A 15,873-nucleotide genomic window follows, 5' to 3' on the forward strand; every position below is an offset into this window, starting at 1 on the left:
AATATGGGAAAGGAACTAGTCATGGGACTTGTCTGAAATCAGCGCCCATGCCTGCGAACAGTAGCATACTTCTGATCATCGAGTTGAGCAGAATCTCATCACACCCAGGCACCAAAGGACAACCTGAAGGCAGCCAAACTCCGAACACAGGCTTGCACTGGAGAAGCAGGCATCAGGTTAAACCATACACCACAGCAAACTGCTAACAGAGTCCTATTTCAAGTTCTTAAAGCTTTAACCATCAAGCCACGCTGCTTGCCATGACTAGCAATCACAGAATCTCTAGGTTGGAAAGGACCTTCAAGATCATCAAGTCCAACCATTAATCCAGCGCCACCATGTCCCCTAAACCATGTCCTAAAGCGCCACATCCACACGTTTTTTGAACACGTCCAGAGATGGCGACTCCACCACCTCCCTCGGCAGCCTGTGCCAATGCCTGACCACTCTCAGTTAACTCAGACGCAGAAAGAAAAGCCTTGGAAGAAGCAGCAAAAGCTTCCAGGAAGCCTCTCTGGCTGTGCGTTGTACACTATCCACTGTAAAGTGGAACTCAACAGCTCTCCAATCTGGAGCAGCTCTCCTGGCTTGTCTTGGTTTCTCTCCCACCGAAGCTGCCCGTAGGCGCTGGCCTCTGGACTGATTTCAGCTCTTCAGTGTGTCCCAAAGAATTCTACGGCCCAGCAGAACCAGATCTGGCCATGCCGATGAATAGCGGCTCACTGCAAAGATTGACCCTCGACTGGAAATGTTCACCAGCTGTTTCCAGAGACTGACATCTAAGCTAAAGAACATTTTTCTGGGAAGAGCTTTACTGTTAACTTTTAGTTAAAAGATTCAGCTTAACTGCTTCCGCCTCTGAATTCAGGAATTTTTTTTTCTTCCATTTATAAATGCCTTTTCAGAGCCTTTCATCACGTTGTTTCCTACCATCTCTTCAGCTTTCATCAATCACTTCGAAGACATCCGACCTAGCATTTTGTTCACGGTCTACTGCACCAACAGTTACACTTTTAGTCACTGTTAAGGTCAGAAACCTGTTTGAAAACATCAGTGAGAACTAAGGTAAAGTCTGGAGTTAAAACCACGCAGCTGAACAGGAAATCATGAAGGTATTTCCATCTCCAGCTTCCCCTCGGGGCTGTGTTTTGGAAGGTTGCCCACTGGTGCTTCTCAGTTATTGCTAAGTTGTTCTGGGATTTTTCTCCAACGCAAACTGAATGGGTCTGCTCTTGCCGCAGAGCTGTTAGACCAGCAGGCAGCAACTTGCCTAAGTCTCCAATAACCTCTTTACACCTGAATGAAGAATTATGCCGTGCTATTTGTCACTGAGAGTTCTTGAAATTGGCAACCTTAGGGAAAGCAGCTTGTTATTGGAGAGAAGCGGAGAACTCAGGTAAGGAAAATGCTCCTTCTTACAAAAGCATGTCAAGCTCTGCACTGGGAAGCAGTACACCAACAGCCCTCTCAAGCCAGAGGTTCATCTACAGGACTAACAGTAAAAAATGAGTTCAGATTTCTTCTGCAAGTGCGTCTCAGCCCTCTCTATCAGGGATTACCTACACCAGATGAAATTAATCTATCCACACCCTCCAAATTTTGGCACCTCCATCAAAATTGCAGGAGACTCATGGGCAGGCAGGCAGTGAGGGAACTTACGGGTGTGTGGTCATTAAGGTGAACTTCGTCAGTTTGTTTCAAAGGGTCCTAAATTAGCAACTGAGCAGCAAAAATTGCTACTGCTCTGTGTATGTACAGGTCTGTCATGAAAGTATTGGACTATTAAAGCTCCAAGACTTACAAGTCCAATAAATACACCACAATTGCCCTGAACATGTGAACGTAAGGAAAATACATAGGATACGATAGAAGTTCTGTAGTATTTATCACAGATGCAACATCACCAATGTGATGGAATATGGGATTACTTTTTAATGTATATAATACATGGGGTGTGTGCACACAAAATGCAACTGCTGACTGCTTCAGCGCACCATTAAGATTGCTGGAGACTGTAACTTCGTGTCTGCTGCGTGCAACAGAGATCTTTTCAGCAGAGATTAACCCTGTGATGATGTACTGACTTGTGAGGGAAAGTCAAACTCTGGGCATCTTAAATTACCTAAACAAAAAATCAGGTCAATTTGTGAGTCGCTATCTCTGGGGACTGGAGGCTCCCTAAATTCCTATTTACACACCGCCCCGCCCAGGACTGGCTCAGAGTTTAAGTGTTGAACTCGCTCAAGGAACTGTGAACTTCTCAGTTTCTTCCACTTGCCCTCAAGTTATACACAACTCCACTGTGAAACTGAAGAGCTTTGTTAGAAACGCTTGGGAAGTCCACAAGTGCCAGACTTCCACCGAAGAGCCCGAGGAAAAGAGCCTACTTGGCTTTCTAGGCAAGATCAGCTGGGATATGGTAAAAGCAGCAGAGGGGTTTGCCTCAAAGGGCCTCTGAATTCCCACCTTCACAAAAATATCAAACCAGCAAACCGCCAGACTAAGTAAAAGGCAAAATCCTCGTCCTGCATCTGTATGGCATGAGACAGCCCCAGATGCTTCACTGCTGCGGGAACCAGAAGCACTGCGCCTCATCCATCAGTTTGCCACCCTCTAACAGGAGGGGGGTTGGTGGTGGAAAAGTCAATCTATTGGCTAACTTTAATCAAATTTGAAAAAGAAATGTACTGACTAATTAACACAGTACCACGCTACCCACAATACACACTGAACGGGATCACTGGGATACAGAGGGCCTGGATGATTATGATGGGGCTGAAGTAATAAGGTATTATGTGAACCAAGGATATGAATATATTAGAATTCAGGTTTTATTAGTCCCCTAGTGACTACAACAATGCATTTAATCTCATTACATTTCAGTCTCAATAGCAGCTTGTAAGTACGAGCTAGTCTAATGATATGCAATGATTCCCCCCTTAATCTGTTTTCAATTTGCCATTTTTCCATTTCACAGAACGTTTCTTCATTCTACTGCTAAGTGAATAAACCCAAGTTGTCAATACAGCATACAACAGTCAAATTGAGCTACAATATTATTTCAATCTAAAAAAAATAGACCATATTTTATCACACTCCCAATTTAATGTCAGCAAAACCCAAACAGCTCCCAAAACAACGTCAGCATTTTTTGTCCACAAGTGCACAACGGAGCCAGGAACTCGCTGACTGATCCATTAAAAGGTTAGCTTAAGCATCTAGGTCGCACGATGCCTAATTCTTACCTTCCTCTCCAATGAGCATTACTCTCTATCTATTGATTAAATCGTTTTTTATTATTGTGGAGATTCACGCAGTTGGGTTAGATGCTTCCCACTTTTGTGGTCATCTGCGAATCCTGCCAGTTTACTACGCACTTCTGCTCTTTTCCAAACCACGCACTTAGCATAGGCCTTCTCCCAAGATGAAAACTCAAGCTCCTACACACTTTGTTGCCACACCCTATTTTTGGTTATCATACCTCAAACTTTTCAGCTTCAGCAGCAGCAGCCTATACAAGACCTTCGAAGTATTTTTGGCCAACAACCCATCAGGTCTTCTTTTAGAATGGTTTTTGGTCAAGTAGCTGACAAATGACACAAGCTGTTCTCCTTCGCTGTGGTCTGGTCAGTCAGGTTACTCCATGCCAGGTGGTGCTATTCTATTTTAAACTATCATTTCAACAACATCTAGCAAGTATAGTAAAGCCTTCAATTCTAATTCCCATAAGCACTTTCACAGCAGAAGTAGACCATTTGGTAGTCCCAATCCCTTAGAACAGTAAAATGGTTTAAAGGTGAGACTGCAAATGCTGTTAGCAACTTAATTACTTAACAGTAGGGCTGTTAGTTTTGCCATTAAGCACAGTTGTTTTGAATAAGTGACAGCAATATTTTTTTATGCCTAGTGGATGTTCCTCTTCCTGAGGTGAGGCACAGTCACATCACCACCTAACTTCTCCATCCTTCGGTATTAGGAGTATCTCCACAACTGGAGATATCTAAACCTCAAGAGGACAAGTCCCTTGCAATCTGGTCCAGCTGGTCTTGCTCTGAGCAGGAGCCTGGGCTGGAGACTTTCAAGGGACCCTTCTGACCAACGTGGTTCTGTGACTCTGAATGGCACAACTGAAGGGCGGAAGCCAGAAAGCAAAGCCCTGAGTAGAGCACAGAGGCATATTAGAATCGGGTCTCCTGCCAAAGGAAACTGCTTAAGCAGGTTCCTGCCTCTGCTTCTCCTTCGTGACCTTTCCCCTAAATTTTATTGGGTTTTTTAAATACAGTTAGGTGTGTCATGAACTGGGAAATTGGAGGGAATGACTGTTTTTGAAGGAGCAGAGATCACTAGGCATAAAAAAAGGTCTAAGGAAATACAAACAAGATAAAAGACATTTGAAAATGACACTTCATGGCAGCTCCATTTCTTACTTTAGAGCTTGGCATCACTACCGCCAATGATGGGGACTCTACAACCTTGCTGGGCAACCTGTTCCAGGGTTCCGGGGCCATCACAGGAAAATACTTTTTTCCTGTGTCCAGATGGAATTGACTGTGTTTTAATTCGTGCCCATTGCCTCTTGCCTCGTCCATGGGTGCTACTGAGAAGAGTCTGGCTCCCTCTTTCACTCCTTCCTTTTGGGTATTCATACATATTGATAAGATAACCCCTCCCCAAACTCCATCCACATATCTGGTGCAGGGGCAAAAGCTGTAAAATGAAGCTGCAGTACAAGCAGAGCTCATCTTTCTAGCAAACTGTGTTTCTGTTTTATAAGCAGCACCATTAGAAACCACCAGGTAACACTGACCATCCATTATAACTTCCGCAATTCTACCTGGCAACACCTCTTCCTCTGATTTTAATCTATCTGGTGATTAACATACGCGATTTTCTCCTTCTAACTCTTACCTGGCTGCGGTGGGTGAGGTGGTGGCATTTGGTGGTGCATCATAGGGTACGGTGGGGGCTGCTGATGAGGCAGTAAGCCTGGATGTGCTGGTGCCCCAAGGGGGTTCATCCCAGGCCCACTGGAGTGCTGGTGAGACTGCTGTGGGTTTTGACTGTGCTGCTGCTCCATTTGCTGACGAGCCCTTAATTCAGCATATTTCAGCTGTTCCATGTGAAAATTCTGGCGTTCTGTCAGCAACTGTTGTCTCTGCTGCTCTAACTGTGTCAAAAATACAGGAAAAAAGGCAAAGTCAAGAAACAGTTAAGAAATACACATTTAAAACATGTTTCTGCAAATCAAATGCCTATCCTATTGACACACATCTGTCTGATTTGCAGCAGGGCTTGGTAAAGGGTCCAGGCCATTTTCCAGCTGCAACAGATGAACTTGCCTTGTTTTGTCCTAAGGAATCTCTCAGTAATACAACTAACACATTACTCAGTAAGTATGGTGCAGAGCATTTAGCCTTAACACAATTCTAGAAGAAACAGTACATTTTTTTTTCTCGATCTTCTGCATGTTGGAACGAGGGCAACAGGAAACTAAAGAGATTTTTTCTAGGGAAAGACCGAAGTAGAATATGTGCAATAGCACAAGCTCAGTGATTACAGGCACAATCCTACTCTGTACCGTTATTTTAAATGTAGGACCTAGACATCACGATATCCAGAGAGCAATGATTTGCACTATTAAGAAGAGTATTATTTTTAAAAACTTATGCAATTTAGGCCAATTAACATAAAATAGGCTACTTTGTTTAATTATGAAGGCATGTGGAGAGAAAGCAAGCCCAAAATGAAAAGACAAAAGCGCCACAGAAAAATATTTCTTACTATTGGGCATTTATATGACTGATCATTGTCATGGTTAAGGAAGCATAAGCATTTGACTTATTTAGGAAATCGTAACCCATTTCTGCATCTATTACTCTTAAGCAATTCAACATATGGATTTCTGTGACTAGTTTACAAATATTTCATGAGTGTTTTACGATATACTCCATAATTTATCTGAAGAGCACGTTGCCAAGGAGACTTCCACCTAGCAGAAGTTCTCCAAAAATCCCAAAGCTCCATCAACACTTTGCGTTAGCAGTTTGACTGCTGACAAAGCATGGATGAAAACACAATACTACAGAGCACGCATTCACCAAGAGAACCAGATGGGGAGAGAGCCTAATGAATAATACATACCCCCTATTGGGGGCTGGTTTTCTGGATGTAGGGACCACAATGTGATTATTCATGCTGCCATGACTCCTTTTTCCTTGACCAATCCGATACGTTAGCAGGAAGAACTTGATAAAATGAAGAGACACGTACACCAATGGTTTAATTGTGCATGTGTGGAAACAGATTCCGTAGGTGGCAGGTAGTTCAGAGAATTACTGCAGATGACCCGAAACACAGGCTTAGACAAGAAGTACAGCTACACCGTACTTTTTATAGCCTTTCTATACTCTTCTATACTCCTGCTTTGCTCTCTTTGTGGTACCCGATCCTGCTACAGTCTTTAAAAAAAAGTCTTTACAAACATTCTTGAACAGCATCCAGTGTCTGAAAACACACCTTATACTTGGGAAAACAAGCAAAAACTTCTCTTCTACACATTCCCTCTCCTCAGGATGAGAAAAGACAGTTGGACAGAGGAAAAAGGCAAATACACAAGTTACAACACAAGCTGACCTTAAAGCTGATGCAGAGCCCAAAACACCCGGTTCTGTACTGGGTTCTTGCATTTGCTGTAATCACTTCAGAAGCAGGTTTATGGCTACCACCTACTGCCTACTGCACAATATGCATTTACTCTTCCAACTCCCAAAACTCAGTTATACCTGCAGCAGATGCCAGGCAAGTGTGAGGCTAAGCACCTTAACAAAGATGAGCATGCATCAGTCTGCCGCATGATCTCCCTACACTACCCGATTCATAAGATCAGCCAAATTTCTAGGTAGCTGGTCATGAGTACTGCACTCTTGATACTCTTCACATTTGCAACAGCATGCTTCTGCACTCTTCCAGTGTGATTCACAATTAGAAGGGACTCTCACCAGCACTTAATGCATACTCATACAATAACCATCATTGTCCTACAATTTCTTCTTCAGCAAGTAACTCCTCCCCGAACAGAAACAGTAAAGAAAGCATTCATGTGCTATTATAAATTCTGGGTCAACAAGGCTCCTACCAATAGGATCCCTGGTTACGCACAGAGTTGGCAGCACTGAAATTACTTTAAACACTGAAGAAAATGTGTTTTACCTAAAAATCTGACACCTTCCCGTCTGCAGCACCGATTTCTTTCAACACTTAGAATTGTCCTACCTTTACTACAAGAAAAGTGCAGCAAATAAGGACATATGCATAGCATGCAATGGCACTAAGGAATTTTTTTGCTTTAATTATTCCACTAAATATCCACAACAACAAGTGAAAAGACTGAATTTAACTACCAGAAAGCCAAGAGAAAAAAGTGTATGCACATTTTTAAGAAGGAAAATGTCATATGCCTCAAAGTGGAAAAAAAACCCCCATCACATCCCCCAAAGAAAGAAATCTAGAAAGAACCTTTTCAAAATAGTTAGGTCCATTTCTTGAGCTGCCAATCAGTGTCAGAGGCAACCACCACACTGAAACGGTTGCGGATGCTGAGCAATCTAGAAATTCTTGCTGACATTCTGCTACAACGAAAAACCACACTTTGTCAAACTCTATCAATGTGATTAATGCCAAAGTGAGGATGTAAATTCCATTAAATTTGCATGGTAGGGCAAATGTGAAAACCCCTCGAATTATGAGTCAATATCTTCAACACATCTAGAGTAATTGCCTATTGACAAAAAATGAGCAAGCAACAAAACAGAAAAATAAAAAAACCTGACTGCTCTCTGATAAAAACGAAGTTTTGGGTGATTTTTACAATAGCCGAAGAGAAAAAGCTCCTCTGAAAGTATGCTGCACTATATTTGAAAGAGCACCTCCTAACCAATGTGTAATGCAGTCGCCGATAGGCAGTCAGCACCTCTTCCATGTGTGTCCCTAAAACAATGGTATAACAAGTCTCCAGTAAGGTGTCACAAACAGCGCTACAGTATAAATACAACCCTGCTTAGGATGCACTACATATACGCTCTCTTAGCATCACCGCCAGGTCAGCTGGCTGGACCTCAGGCAAGACCTGTGCCCCGGCTTACAGCCTCACTAGGTTGAGGACATAAACTAACACCCTCCTTGCTTGGCTCGCTCAGCTCCTCCTTATCAGTTGCACTTCATCATGAGATTTGCCAGCTCGTTTGTTCTATTTTAGAATCACAGAATAATTTAGGCTGGAAAAAACCTTTAAGATCGAGTCCAACCATCACCCCAGCACTGCCCAGCCCACCACTGACCATGTCCCTCAGCGCCGCGTCTACACGGCTTTTAAATCCCCCCAGGGCTGGGACTCGGCCCCTTCCCCGGGCAGCCTGTGCCAGGGCTTGACAACCCTTTGGGTGAAGACATTTCCCCCAACACCCAATCTAAACCTCCCCCGGCGCAACTTGAGGCCGTTTCCTCTCGTCCTGTCGCTGGTTACTTGGGAGAAGAGGCCAACCCCCACCTCACCACAACCCCCTTTCAGGCAGTTGCAGAGAGCGATGAGGGCTCCCCTCAGCCTCCTCTTCTCCAGGCTGAACACCCCCAGTTCCCTCAGCCGCTCCCCATCAGACTTGTGCTCCAGACCCCTCCCCAGCTCCGTCACCCTTCTCTGGACGCGCTCCAGCACCTCAACGTCCTCCTTGGAGTGAGGGGCCCAACTCTGAACACAGGATTCGAGGTGCGGCCTCACCGGGGCCAAGTCCAGGGGCACGATCCCTGCCCTGCTGCTGCTGGCCACACCATTGCTGGTACAGGCCAGGGTGCTGTTGGCCTTCTTGGCCACCTGGGCACACTGCTGGCTCGTGTTCAGCCGGGCAGCTCTCCAGCCACTCCTCCCCAAGCCTGTAGCGTTGCATGGGGTTGTTGTGACCCAAGGGCAGGACCCGGCACTTGGCCTTGTTAAACCTCATACAGTTGACCTCAGCCCATCGATCCAGCCTGTCCAGATCCCTCTGCAGAGCCTTCCTGCCCTCCAGCATGAGCGCTCGGAGCCCTCGTCCAGATCATCGATAAAGATATTGAACAAGACTGTCCGCAGAACCGAGCCCTGGGTTACACCGCTTGTGACCGGCTGCCAGCTGGATTTACCTCTGTTCACCACGAGTCTCTGGGCTCGGCCATCCAGCCAGTTTTTTACCCAGCCAAGAATACACCCACCCAAACCACGAGCAGCCAGTTTCTCCAGGAGAATGATGTGGAAAATGGTATCAAAGGCTTTAGTAAAGTCCAGGTAGACAAAATCCAGAGCCTTTCCCTCATCCACTTACTGGGTCACTAGGAGGTCATAGGAGGAGATCAGGTTGGTCAAGCAAGTCCTTTTGCTACTTTTCAGTTCCCTATGAGCAACTACCTCTTCATCTCCTGACGTCATTGCTTCCTTCCCTTCTCTTGAAGCTGCTGTTGCCATCTCCAGCTCAGGCAAATCCCTCATCATCACAAAACGAGCTGTAACTCCTGAGCATGTATCCTTCTGCTACCGAATCTCACTTTGTGGACTTTCTCAAGAGCTACTGAGAACGCCCTCCAAAAAAACAGAACTACATGCTTAAACCCAAATCTCCACTCTAAAGTAGGTCCAGAAGGATAGGCGGACAGAGCTGGCTTCCCTTCCCTTAGGGAAGTAAGGATTCCACCCATTTCACTCTCATTACAGGCAAAAGCCATTCTTATGCCAGTGTATGGGGTTGGCGTGGCAAGGGTTTGGTACCGGGGGCTACAGGGGCCGCTTCTGCGAGAAGCTGCCAGAAGCTTCCCCCATGTCCGACAGAGCCAGCGCCAGCGGCTCCGAGACAGACCCGCCGCTGGCCGAGGCCGAGCCCATCAGTGACGGTGGCAGCGCCTCAGGGGAACGGAGCGAAGGAGGGGGAAACCCTGTGCAATGGCAGCCGGAGAGAGGAGTGAGACTATGTGACACAGCCCTGCAGCCCCCGGCCCAGAGCAGGAGGGGCAGGAGGGCTCCAGGAGCCGGAGCAGAGGGTCCCCGGCAGCCCCCGGGGAAGCCCCCGGGGAGGCCGGCTGTGCCCCTGCGGCCATGGAGCTCCACGGGGGAGCAGATCTGCACCCGCACCCAGGGAGGGCCCCACGCCGGGGCAGGGGGATGCCCGAAGGAGGCCGTGACCCCGTGGGCAGCCCGCGCTGGGGCCGGCTCCTGGCAGGGCCTGTGGCCCCGTGGGGAGGGAGAGGAGCCCTGGCTGGAGCAGGTTTGCTGGCAGGACCTGGGACCCCGCGGGGACCCGGGCTGGAGCAGCCTGTTCCTGAAGGACGGCACCCGTGGGGGGGCCCAGGCTGGAGCAGCCTGTTCCTGAAGGATGGCACCCGTGGGGGGACCCGGGCTGGAGCAGCTCGTGAAGAACTGCAGCCCATGGGAAGGACTCATGCTGGAGAAGTCCGTGGAGGACTGTCTCCCATGGGAGGGACCCCAGGCTGGAGCAGGGCAGAGGGTGAGGAGAGTTTCCCTGAGGAGGAAGGAGCAGCAGAGACGTGTGATGAACTAACCACAACCCCCATTCCTGCTCGGGGGAGAGAAATGGGGAGTGAAGTTGAGCCTGGGCAGAAGGGAGGGGTGGGGGGAAGGGGTTTTAAGATTTGGGTTTAGTTCTCATTATCTCTGCTCTGATTTGATTGGCAATAAATTAAACTAATTTCCCCAAGTCCAGTCTGTTTTGCCCATGACAATAACTACTGAATGATCTCTCCCTATCCTTATCTTGACCCACGAGTTTTTGTTATATTTTTTCTCTCCCCCATCCAGCTGAGGAGAGGCAGTGATAGAGCAGCTTTGGTGAGCACCCAGCATCTAGCCAAGGTCAACTCACCACAGTCAGATATCACTCATATGGTAAAGGCCTAGATAAAGGCTCAGGACCAACTCCACATTCATGCTTAAATGACAGGAGAAAGCATTAGCAAGCAAATCTAGCATACCACCAGTTTGCTGATTATGGTTAAGAGAAGATGCTTGATAAAGGGCAGGGCTCGAACACTACTGTAGGAGGTAATTATGAATTCTAGCTGAAGGAGAAAGACCTGCATGAAGGTGAGAAACAGCTGAAGTTGCTAGTTTTCCAGCTGTTAGCATACATAGACCTTTACAGTGATTTAATGCAGAATTTCGGATTAGTACCCCCCTACTTACTGCTTCTTTCTCTCTGTCCATAATGGTTTCCAGTTCCTCAAAATGGCGAAGTTTTATCTCCAGCTTCTTCATCTGCGTTTCCACCAGAAGGGCGACCAGGGACTTGATCTTTCTTTCTTCCACCGCTGCTAGGTGCTGAGGATAAAGCACAGGTTTTTGCTTTACATGCATTCCACAAAATAAAGTGCTTTAAGGGAACGAATAAGCCAACTACGCCTGCATCAAGCTTTACCCACCCTATTCCACTTCTGGACAGAAAACAGGGCATTAGGTTATCAATCTTATGCTCAAAACCAGAAGCCCTTAGAAGATTATTAAGCTTTTAATCAAATAAATAGGTGTCAAGTCCTAATACAAGAGGTATTGTGGATGCTCAGTACTCAAAAGCAATCCAGCTTTGCCTGGAAGCCTTGCGAGTGCTCTGCAACAGAGAGCACTTTCAGTGGAAATGCAAATGAGGGAGGAAGGGTACGTTGTACCGAGTCAGCTGCAGGTCATCCAAAAAGCTCTCACCAAAACACACATGGAAGGCTTTTACCTGGAACAACCTCCAAACCAGTGAGATGACTCTTGCATGCCTTTGCCATTGAAATATTTTTTGCTGAAGTAAATGAGAAGCTATGTACCCCGTTAAATGTATTCCCATTACATGCAGCACCACACCACTAAACCATAAGCTTTCTCAGCTCAGCAGTTCCACCTCGGGCTAGGGAGAGCTTGCAGAGAAATCTCTACACAGGTATTAGAAGCAACTGTTTAAAAAAAAAATTTCCAGTTTCCTTTCATAACCAGGTTGCATAGTATTCCTATTGCAAAAGAAAGCTGAAGGCAAAGCTGTATTTAAACTGCAGAAGTGAACTGCAGAAAAAGGGAAATAGATTCTTTACAAGGCTCTACCCCATTTACATATACCCATATATGATACAGGGTATGTATATGTGATATATGAGACAGCCTATAAAGCGTTTCACATTTGCCAAGTGTGAAAGGCACATTAATGATGCCTTCTACTAGCGTTTGCTAAAAGCTTGCTGTTCAAATGAAAATACACGCAAAATGAAACACCCATCACGTGCACTGCTTGGAAGTTTCTGTATCGATAGTCAAAGGATGTTTCCCAACCACAGCGTCCAAGCAAAGCCCTACTGACACATCCAAGGGTTGAGGGGGAAGGAGGGTTGGCTTTTGAGAAGAGAAAGGTGAGGGCCAAGGGGAAGGAAGGAAAAAAAAAGCTGGATCTTCTCCAGCTCAAGCTGCAAACAGAGACTCATATTTAGTGAGCTGTGCCCCAAACCTTGGCTCAGAACTGGGAGAAATACTGAGCTAGAGAAAAGGAGCACCATAAAACTCCCTGGTAATCCTAACTATAAACAGAATTTTTCAAAAAACGTATGATATTGTTTCCATCACTAACACATTGTGTCATTTGACAGCATTCACCCCTGGTAACCCACCAGCAATACAGCAAGTCTCCAGTAAATCTCGGCAACATGCATTCAAGACTCTCACTAAGTTTAAATCAGGTACAGTCTGAGCGAACCAGAGTGATCACCCAAGTTCATCTAACAGCACGCCACTGTGAAGTTCCAGTAGGGTATTCCGTTAAATACTGACCAGTGGTGCACACATTTGAAATAAAGTAACTGAATGGCTGACAGAACTAGAAAATTCAACATCAATTAATACTGTTTAGTAAATCAAACTCATTTGCATGAAAAGTCAGAGTGACAGAAGTACCTTTGTTGATACACACAGCCTTCTGACAGTCATTTTGCCTTGCCTGATGGATGCAATTTTAACAATGAAATCCGATTAACAAAAAATCAGCAAGGTACATGATTAGGTAAAAGACAGGTCTCAAAATACACATGAGAAAGGAAATCACCATTGAAGTTTTTCCTGAAGAGACCCAAAGAGACTGCTCGTTAGCCTGACATTACCCAGCGCTTTCACATGGACAAAGAACAAGTCATTACTAACACTGCTGCTGACAAAAAAAAAATTTAAGAAAAAATTAATAGTGACTTAAATTGCCTTATAAACGTATCACTGCATCCACCTTAACAAGTCATAAATAAGCAAAAAAGACAGCATGTGACATTGTCCTGGGACACAGCAATTCAACGACCTGAGCATCACTAAGCAAAGTCGATCTGGCCTCTGGCTGAGGGCAGGTACAGAACGACGCTTTGGTTTGCTACTTAAACATGGGAGCCCTAAACACAAGTACAGCGATTAGTGCCTCCGCGCCTGGGCTCCTGCCCGATGCCACAGTGCCGACTCCCGAAATTGTATCTCTGGGTGAATACTGATAACCTTAGGAGGTATCACAAGGCCAGCTACTCAGCTAACACACACATTACAGGCAGTTTCACAGAACCTAGCCCATCCCCTGCTCTTCTTAAACCTAGCTTTAGTTGTGAAATTAGCTAATCACAGCAAGAGCACAAGTGTGACAACTGGTATAGACAACTGTAAAGCTAGACCACAGGAGACTTCTGGAAAATGGATAGCATCCTAGCACCAACTCACTGGAATACTGTGCTGAACTCTTCTCATCCACATGCAACAGGTTCACTGAAATTGCAACAGGCAGAGAAAAGTATCACAGAATCACCAAGGTTGGAAAGGACGTTCAAGATCATCAAGTCCAACAATCAACCCAACACCACCATGCCCACTAAACCATGTCCCGAAGCACCACATCCACACGTTTGTTTGAACATCTCCAGTGATGGTCACTCCACCACCTCCCCGTGCAGCCTGTGCCAATGCCTGACCACTCTCTCAGTACAGAAATTTCCCCCAACACCCAATCTAAACCTCCCCCGGCGCAACTTGAGGCCGTTTCCTCTCGTCCTGTCGCTGGTTACTTGGGAGAAGAGACCAACCCCCACCTCACCACAACCCCCTTTCAGGCAGTTGTAGACAGCGATGAGGGCTCCCCTCAGCCTCCTCTTCTCCAGACTGAACACCCCCAGTTCCCTCAGCCGCTCCCCATCAGACTTGTGCTCCAGACCCCTCCCCAGCTCCGTCGCCCTTCTCTGGACACGCTCCAGCACCTCAACGTCCTTCTTGGAGTGAGGGGCCCAACTCTGAACACAGGATTCGAGGTGCGGCCTCACCGGGGCCGAGTCCAGGGGCACGATCCCTGCCCTGCTGCTGCTGGCCACACCATTGCTGGTACAGGCCAGGACGCTGTTGGCCTTCTTGGCCACCTGGGCACACTGCTGGCTCATGTTCAGCCGGCTGTCAACCAGCACCCCCAAGTCCCTTTCCACCAGGTAGCTCTCCAGCCACTCCTCCTCAAACCTGGAGCGTTGGATGGGGTTGTTGTGACCCAAGTGCAGGACCTGGCACTTGACCTTGTTAAACCTCATACAGTTGACCTCTGCCCATCGATCCAGCCTGTCCAGATCCCTCTGCAGAGCCCTCCTACCCTCCAGGAGATCAACACTCCTATCCAGCTTGGTGTCATCTGCAAACTTACTGAGGGAGCACTCAATCCCCTCATCCAGATCATCTATAAAGATATTGAACAAGACCAGCCCCAAAACCGAGCCCTGGGGAACACCACTTGTGACCGGCCACCAGCCGGATTTAACGCCATTCATCACAACTCTCTGGGCTCGGCCATCCAGCCGGTTCTTTACCCAGCGAAGAGGAAACCCGACCAAGCCACGAGCCGCCAGTTTCTCCAGGAGAATGCTGTGGGAGACGCTGTCAAAGGCTTTACTGAAGTCCAGGTAGACAATGTCCACAGCCTTTCCCTCATCCACTAGGCGGGTCACCTGGTCATAGAAGGAGATCAGGTTGGTCAAGCAGGACCTGCCTTTCATGAACCCGTGCTGGCTGGGCCTGATCCCTTGGTTGTCCTGCACATGCCCTGTGAGCACTCAAGACCAACCGCTCCATGATCGTCCCCGGTACGGAGGTCAGGCTGACAGGCCTGTAGTTCCTGAGATTCTCCTTCCAGCCTTTCTTGTAGACGGGCATCACATTGGCAAGCCTCCAGTCGTCTGGGACCTCCCCTGTTAACCAGGACTGCTGATAAATGATGGAGAGTGGCTTGGCAAGCTCCTCCGCCAGCTCCCTCAGTACTCTCGGGTGGATCCCATCAGGCCCCATAGACTTGTGGGTGTCCAGGTGGTTTAACAGGTCCTTAACTGTTTCCTGATGGATTATGGGGGGTTCTTGTGCTCTTCATCCCCATCTTCCAGTTCAGGGGGCTGACTACCCTGTGGATACCTGGACTGGCTATTAAAGACTGAGGCAAAGAAGGCATTAAGTACCTCAACCTTGTCCTCGTCCTTGGAGACAATGTTCCCCGCCATATCCAGTAAGGGATGGAGTACTCTTCCTTTCACAAAACAGGAAGAGGGAAGGAAGGAGACAAGATGCTTCACCTAGCTTTTGTTTTGTGAGGCCAAGAGGGGATAAAACTGTCTTTCACAAACTCAGCAGAAGAAATAAAGGTGGCAGGTAACACAGAACTATCGAAATTAGAGGACACAATGGGAAGAACTAAGTCCTGCCCTGCATACATTCAGGCATGAGATGAAAAAGGTTGTACAGTGAGCTTCTAGAGGAACAGCAAAACGAACCAGGTAAATACAATTCGATTTGCCTATAAACAGAAGATGGGATGGAGCTGC

At 46.9% G+C, this 15,873-nt stretch overlaps 1 protein-coding gene across 1 annotated transcript in view; it reads right to left on the reverse strand.

Annotated features, from left to right (window-relative positions):
• Positions 1–15,873, reverse strand: part of SMARCC1 (SWI/SNF related BAF chromatin remodeling complex subunit C1) — a gene marked incomplete at both ends in the record, with an annotated part of 94,834 nt that overhangs the window by 11,213 nt on the left and 67,748 nt on the right. Inside the window, 2 exons of the mRNA XM_081996732.1 lie at positions 4,909–5,167; positions 11,219–11,353. Coding sequence (XP_081852858.1) covers positions 4,909–5,167; positions 11,219–11,353 — 394 coding nt within the window. The remainder of the gene's footprint in view (positions 1–4,908; positions 5,168–11,218; positions 11,354–15,873) is intronic.

The sequence above is a fragment of the Phaethon aethereus genome, assembly GCF_964289735.1.
Source record: "Phaethon aethereus genome assembly, chromosome: 2".
NCBI lineage: Eukaryota > Metazoa > Chordata > Aves > Phaethontiformes > Phaethontidae > Phaethon > Phaethon aethereus.